The 7946-nt window shown below is 47.9% G+C and overlaps 1 protein-coding gene across 1 annotated transcript in view; it reads right to left on the minus strand.

The window, feature by feature from the left end:
• The window catches only part of LOC104865446, a 32074-nt gene that overhangs the window by 6398 nt on the left and 17730 nt on the right, over nt 1-7946 (minus strand). Inside the window, exon 3 of the mRNA XM_010628955.1 lies at nt 3216-3390. Within this exon, the coding sequence (XP_010627257.1) occupies nt 3216-3390 (175 nt within the window). The remainder of the gene's footprint in view (nt 1-3215; nt 3391-7946) is intronic.

Genomic DNA, 7946 nt, shown 5'->3' on the forward strand with positions numbered 1-7946 from the left:
ATATGTGAGTATCTTCTATTAGAAAAACCATGCAATCCTAACATCTGTGTCTGGCTCATTTTACTTAGTATTATGGTCTCAAGGTGCCTCCGTTTTCCTACAAATGACGCAATTTTACGTTTCTTTATGGCTGAGTAGACTCCACTGTGTATATATGCCATATTTTCTTTTTCTGGTCATCTGCTGGTGGATATAGGCTGCTTCCAAGACTTAGCTGTAAACACAGGGATGCGTAGATCACTGTAATATGCTGTCTTCATCTCTTTCATGAAGAGACACAGGAGCACTATCTTGACTGGGGACATAAAGGCTAGGAAGAGTTTGCACATTCTTGGCTTAGAATTTGAGGAGATTGCACAGGTGGTAACAGCTGGACCTGCAGATCTGGTGGGGAACTGGTTCTCATTCTTGAGAGGTGCTTGTGTGTGTGTGTGTGTGTGTGTGTGTGTGTGTGTGTGTGTGTGTGCATGTGTGTTGCTTTTTTACTTAGAGAAGAGGCCAGGTCCAGCAGACTTCTTTACTGTACATCTTTGTAGGGCAGCCCTTGCGAACCCTATCTGTCTTGCAGGCCCTGGCCCTGGTCCCCTGTCTCCCGGGTGGCCCTGCATCCCAGGATGCTATGAAAGTCTCCAGAGCCACTCCTCCCTGCAGTTTCTGAGAATGCAGGTGAGCGTGCTCTGCCCTTCGGGGTCTTCTCTGTCCTTGTCACCTTCACTACCCACTTTGAAAGGTCTCTTGGAAAGTCTTTGTCAGCACTCGGAGTTAGGCTAGCGGAGATGTTTTTAGGATATATTTTCTTTAATACTCCCCAAAACTCTCAGACCTAAGGCATCTATGATTGCAGCTACTCTTCTCCAGGTGATTTTCTTTTCTTACAAGCTTTTATGCTTAATGAGCAGACTGCAAGACAGCACTTCGTTGAGGCTGTAGGTGTAAAAAGAAGTTCAGGCAGGGAATCTAGATGCTTACGTAGGGATGGAATTGAGACACAGCTTAGGCACAAGGCAATCTTTACTTTCTTAATCCCCACATAGGAATTAAGGCTGCCCTTCTCCACAGCCTCCATTTTTAGCCCTCAAGTTCTCTCTGCTCCTCTCTGCGCTTTTGCTGAGTGTCCTGTCTCACCATCTCCAGGGCCTGCTTCTCAGGCTGCCTCAGGACCTTCTTCTGGCCACCTTCACGGTGACAGAGCACATGTGGACCCTCCTGGACCCGGCTCCCAGGCTGGCAACCGACCCGATGGAAACTGTTTTACTAATAGCACTGTGCCAATACTGTGGAAACACTGAGTAATTATCTCATTTAATACGGGAAACAGTCTTGTCAGGAAGTGATGATCGATTCCACAGCTCCTGGAGGAGAGAAATAAGGCTGTGCTCTGAGGCAGCAAGCTGCCCTGGATAGCGCTGGTGTGAGATGGGGAAGCCAGTTCCTCTGACAGTCAAGTGTGAGGCTCTGTCCACAGTAAGCAGCTGTCACGACTGCTGTCCTGGGCTATTTAGGCCAATGAGGAAAGTGAACCATTCTGCACTTCCTTCAGCATTTGCCACATCCATTGTCTTCAGACCAATGTCAGACTTAAAACAGCATCCATCACTCAGAGTTCAGATCGAAAGCAGCTTCCAAGTCTCCCAGGGAGGCAGGTTGAACAGTGGGATCGGAGCTTACAGTGTGAAGGAGTCAGGGCGAGAAGAAGGTAGAGCTAAAGAGATGGAGAACAGAAGGAACACTAACGATCCTGGCTGCAGCACAGCTGGCTGGATGGGCTGAGGCTGTGGGAGGACAGGAGAAGCTTCATGTATCAGCCCCAGAGGTGAGGCTGCTAGGGACAGCTCACAGAGAGGGGTCTGTGGGGAGTTTCTCCACCCTGGAAATCCACTCCTGTGGTCCTCTGCTGGGGGCTGCCTTGTGTGCATGCAGCTGCCGTTGGTTGTCAGAGGACAGCCAGGATGAGCTGGGCCACACCCCTCTTGTCTGTAGCACAGTCCTCCAAGCATAATGGTCTCTCGTCTGCCTTCCTCAAGGTCCTCTGAGCCCTGCTCCTGCCAACTCTGACCCAGAAGCACAGAGAGGGGGATTCTGGGAAACACAGTCCCTGGCCTTTGGACAGGCAGCACCATCTTGCCTGCAGATGATCTAGCACAGAGCTCTGTGGTGACTGGTACGGTTTACATCTAGATGTCCTCCCGAAGCCTCATAAATGCATAGATGAAGATGTGGGGAGGTGATTGGATCATGGTGGTGTGATGCTCACCAGTGGATTACTCTCTAGCTAAATATAACGCTGGAAGGTGAAGCCTGGGTAGAGGAGGTGGGTCACTGGGAGGGTCCATCTTCCTCCTCCCTCCTCCGGAGACAGTGACTGGGTGACCCTCTAAATGTGTGGATACAACATGAATGCATCTTTAAAGTGCAGCACTCCCTTTCAAATAAAAAGAAATCAATGAATGCAGCATTTAGCAATGTTTTTTTTTATTATCTGCAGTCATGACATAAAATTTAATACAATTTTTGAATGTAGGTCCAGTATTACCAACAGGCTGGTTGTCAAAAGGCGAGACAGGCCTGCTGTTGTCTAAGAAAAACTGAAGAGATACACGTTAGAAGACACCTTGATACCTTCACTTTCAGACGCATGATGCTCCCAGTCCAGAAACTTTTAAACGAGTGTCCGCTGCATCTGAGGAGATCTAGGAAGAGGCCTATTCAATTTAAAAGTGTTACTAGAAGATGTTCCAGTAATGTTTTTCTTATTTGTACTTATAGCCTATCAGTCTTTTGTGTCCTTTACTTTTTTCCCTTTGAATGTCCTCAATAATTTGGTCATCAAAGAAACAAGCTCTGATTTCCTTTTTGCCAGAGGGAAGCTGTCTTAGCAACTACATTTATCGCAAACATTCACCTGTCACACACCTGCATCTGGTTAATGGCAAGAGCTGACCATATATCATGTTGACAAGGCAAGAAAAAGCATCAGAGATAGAGAATAAGTCCCAAGGTCTCCTTCACTTTCTACTGCCTTAACAAAAAATAGGGACTAAGTACTAGACCCTTCCAATTAACATCTCATTGACATTTCTGGGAATATTTCCTATTTGCTAAGTCCCGTTTTCTGATGTGGAGAAATTTCTGACTTGTATTTAGATTTACTTTTCAGTGAGGAAGAATCGCTTTAAACCCAAAGTTTAACAAGTCATTAAGAAAAATGACAATACCTGTGACAGCAAGTGTGGGTTTGGGCGGTTCCTCTCTCCACAGAAACATGGGCACAGTGCCCTCTGGTGGACACAACGGAGACAGCACGCTCCAGGCTTACAGCAGCGGAGGGCTTCAACGGAGGAAAGCTCATCTTGTTTCGACTGGAGGTAGATGTCAGTGTCTTCCCCAGAACTATAACAGAGGTAATATGAAAAATACGTCTTCCTCTGCATACTTCCTCTCCAATCCATTTTCTTCATATTTATTTTTATTATTTTTAAATTATGTATTTATTTATTTTGCAGTATCGGGGATCGAACTCAGGACCTTGCACTTGTGAGGCAGGCGCAACGCCGCTGAGTTACATCCCCGGCCTCCCCTTTTCTCATACTGATCAGGAAATTCACTCATGAAAAGTTTCAAATGTTTCTGGCTTTTTCACCCAACCCACTGTTCCTGGTTCCCCTCTGCCTCCAGGACCAAACCAAGAGCTAACTGGGCAGACACAGCCCCTCAGGTGTGGAGTTACTGCGGGCCTCACAGAAAGCACGGTGCTCGGTGCTCGGTGCTCTGTGCTCTGTGCTTGGCGCTGATTTCCTGAAGCACCCTCCAGCGGAATCCCTAGGTGGGATCCAGGAATTGTTCTCAGGAGCTCGCAAAGACCAAAGCCCACCAACCTTCACTAAATCCCCTACCTACACCATCTTTCTTCAATGAAGACACATTTTTATTTGAATGTAGAAATTTACTTTTTTCAACACATAATTTTTATAAAAATAAAAAATGCAAATATTCATCTATCCAATGGAAACATCTCCTACAATTCTCTGCTTATCCCCAGGCTCCATACACAGGAGTACAAAGTGGTCACTGTTCACAGATGCTGTCCTAGCCCCACAGGGCTTCTTTCTGCAGAATTATGTATTGCCAGCCTGGACTGATGGCACATGCTTGTAATCTTAGCATTCTGGGAGGCTGAGGCAGGAGGATCTAGAGTTGGAGTCCAGCCTGGGCAACTTAGCAAGGCCTTATCTCAACACAGAAATAAAAAAAAAAGACTGAGAAGGCAGTAAGAAGGTCCTAGTACTGAAAAAAGCAAAAATAAAAAAAAAAATCACCATTTTCTGGTTTTGTACAAAAGGTAACATACTACACAAAGTATAGTGTAATATACAAAATTTGAGCTTTGTTGCAATGCATCTTTTAGCTCCTTTCTTATCAGCGCATACGCATAATCCTCACATATTTTTAAAAGCTGTATTTTACTACTTTCTGTGGAAGTGCCACAATTTCTAATCAGCCCCCTACTGATCAAAAGGTTCCCTAACCTTTTGCTACTGACCCAGTGCTCTAATGCCTGACCTTGTGTGCAGACAGGCGTGTGCCAGTGTATCTGCAGGAACAAATTCCCAATGAGGAATGGGTAGGTCAAAACTAACTTCGTAATTCTGACAACTACCACTAAGTATTGCGGCACAATTTGCAATCATAAACTGCACTTGCTTTCAGTATACCAACTCGGTGGTTCTTCCCAACCATAACAAAACGCCCTTGATCTTTGCCCACGTGCTCCTGACCTTAAAGTTGGGGGAGTGGCGTTTCCTGAGTGGCGGGAGGGCCTTCTGTCACTATTCATCGTAAGACTCTTTCCTGGCCCCTGAGTTTGTCCTGGTCAGGTTCCTCAGGCGCAGCTCCCGGCTGGTTTTGGGATAGCGAAGATCTCCGGGGACTGAAGGAACTAGGGACTGGACCCACGATTGACTCCTACATGAATGTATTTATTTAGGGTACCGGGAATCGAACTCGGGTCCTTGAGCATGTGAGGCAGGCGCTGGAACCACCGAGCTAAATCCCCGGCCCTCCATGATTGTTTTCAATGGAACCCACATAAAAACTCTGGGCCAAGGGACACAGGGAGCTTCTGGTAGGTGACACATCAGCATCGCCCAGGAAGGGCACGGAAGCTCTGTATCCCCTTATCTCACCACTCAGCTGTTCCTGAGCTGTAGCCTTTATCATAAGACTGTAACGGAAATACGGCACTTACATGAGTATTTCCAGGGAATTGCTGAACCCGAGGGGAGCCGCAGGAACCCCTAAATGTGTAGTCGGTAGGGCAGAAGTGCAGCAGTCGGGGGAGCCTGGGCTGTGATGTGTCAGAAGTGGAGACAGCCTTCTGGGGTTGCGAGAGCCCCATGGTGGCCGAGCGCACACAGTGCTGTTGCCGTGGGCATGAGGGATCTCACAGGCCGATGGACTCGGAAAGCGAGGCCTGGAACACAGATCGCGTGGCTCCTGAAGAGCGCCTTGCACTGTAACAAATCTCAAGCTCTCCCTTTCAGAATTTGTCATACATTTTTAAACTACGGACCTACGGAAAAGAGAAACGCTATGTCTTGTCTTCGATCCCTCGGGTGCAGATCTGCATCCCGCCTGGGGAGAAGGAGCCCTGAATCGTCTGTGGGCCGCTTGGCATCTGAGAGTCCAGCCCCAGGGCCGATTTCCCAGTTACAGAAGCGAAAACGTTCGCGTTTTGGACAAAAGCCGGTTCGAGTTGGACTTCTTACCTCACAGCTGAAAGCCCCAGTTACTGCGAAGGGCCCGTTACCCAATTCCTCTTCCGGAAGCAGGAGAGCTACTTTGTGGTATCCGAAATACAGTTTCGCGGAGCGGCAAAAAACACACCGGCCGGCTGGCGGCGCCCGCGGGCCTCTCCAGGCCTCTGCCCACCCGAGCGAGCTGGAAGCTCCGGGAGCGGCAGGGGATTCCGAGCCCTGCAGGGGGCGCTGTGAGCTCCTCAGCTCTGCCTTCGGCTCGGCCTCTCACACCGCGCTGGGAGCACCGTCCGAGGTCGCAGGTAAAAAGAAAACGCGTCAGCAGAGCATTGCTGTGTCTCGAAATCCGTGGGAAGCCTCGGGGACGTTTTCCTAGGGCTCCAGAGCCGCGCGGGTGCGCCGAGGTCTCAGTGCTGTCTTCTTCTCCGGAGAGAACGCCCTTCGGAAGGGCTCCTTCTCCAGGCCCGCTGACGGCCACACCTGACCCCGCTGCCCGCCTGCTTCTCCATCGAGGCGCCTTCCCTTGCTCCGCGAGGTCGGGACGCGCAGTAGCCTGGTGCCCAGTGGCCGGGGCCGCTGGGCTGAGGGGAGGGGGTGACGAGAAGCCCCCCAGGGCCGCGGCACCGCCCCGGGGCTACACTGTGAGGCCGGCGTTTTCGCAAATGAAAATCTTTTTTGAGATTGAAAACTGTATCTTCACTGTGGTTGTGAATACATTTGTATTTATTTTTGCCATCTTATTTTGTTATTTCTGTTTGTAACACTTTTCATGTGTTTCTTTTTCTCACCGAGGTCTTCCGGATTCTTTTGCAACCTACCATTTATAGTTTCCGTTCTATTTTTTATTGTTTTAGTGCTTTTCTTTAAAGTTTTGTATGCAATTTAATGATGCTCTAAGTAGAGTGAAATCTATTGATTCTGCCCCCAAATCCTTTAATTCCAATCTCTTCCTCCCAGTTGACAGACACCTTATTATTTTCCATTTCTTTGGTTCCACCTCTTAAAGTGGGAAATAGCTCAGTTTTTTTAAAAATGGATACATAAAATATGTAAAATTGCTGTGTACTTCACAGCTAAATTTCTATATTCAATATCTAATTGCAGTAATTGAAATTCTGCAGAGACCTAGAATTTCTGCTAAGTCTTACTCATGATATCTTGTATGTTGAAACACTTGGTAACTTTTAAAGTATAAGCCCACATCTGATAACCTGCAGAACTGACTGAGGGTATTTCTTTCCTTCTGGAAAGAATGTCCCTGTGTCCCAGGGATGTCACTCCTGCCCACGGTTCCCAAGTCCAGGTTTGGAGTGACCGAGTGGGGAATGTGATTTGCAATAAGAGATCCCCACAAGACACCACTACCTTCCCAATCCCCTGGTCCTTAATCCTCCCCCCCAGAAGCCATGTTGTTTTTATGCGTGATATTATAGAATGTTAGATGTTCATTTGGGGGAACCTATACTGGTTTTAAGCTTTGGTAGAAACGCTGGACTTTCAATTAGCATGTTGAGAGTTGCAGACCATGGGAAGGGGAAGGTAGGCTCTGGTCTACACCAAGTAGGGAACTCAACTGGAGACTCCTCCCACATAGCCAAGTCACTCAAGAGTTACATTCCCAGTGAAAGTGGAGGCTGGGGAAATCTGCCCTCAGCAAAGATACCAATAAAGAACTGTTGGTGAGGAAAATGATGGTAAGAATAATAACTTCGCCCTAAGTATCCATACTCATAGGCCTGCTCTTTCAGGATCTGAAACACCCTAGATGACAACCCACAGTGCCCTCCTCTAGCATCTCTGTGGGTCACACAGTGCCCACCCCTTCTCCACCAGCAGCTTCTCCACAGTCCAAGCCCACCACAGCCCCTCCTCACTCTCTCCCAGCAGGTAAGGTCTGTAGTGTTGATTTGTTTGTCATTTAATATGTGACTGTAACTATTAACATCTTATAAGAAATAGGGTTGTATTCATCCCTAGGTCATGAGAGTGCTGTGGTGGGCTATTATGGTAGATGTCCCCCAAGGGCCTCCTGGATTTTGGGTGGTGCTGTGGCTGCCTTGTTAGGAGATGAAGTCTGGTCAGAAGAAATAAGTCACTAGGGGCTTACCCTGGAAAGGCTTTCTCTCTCTCTCTCTCTCTCTCTCTCTCTCTCTCTCTCTCTCTCTCTCTCTCTCTCTCTCTGTCTCCTTTTTT

This window comes from Fukomys damarensis, unplaced genomic scaffold (assembly GCF_012274545.1).
Source record: "Fukomys damarensis isolate Sample0158 unplaced genomic scaffold, DMR_v1.0_HiC HiC_scaffold_14, whole genome shotgun sequence".
Taxonomy (NCBI): Eukaryota; Metazoa; Chordata; class Mammalia; order Rodentia; family Bathyergidae; genus Fukomys; species Fukomys damarensis.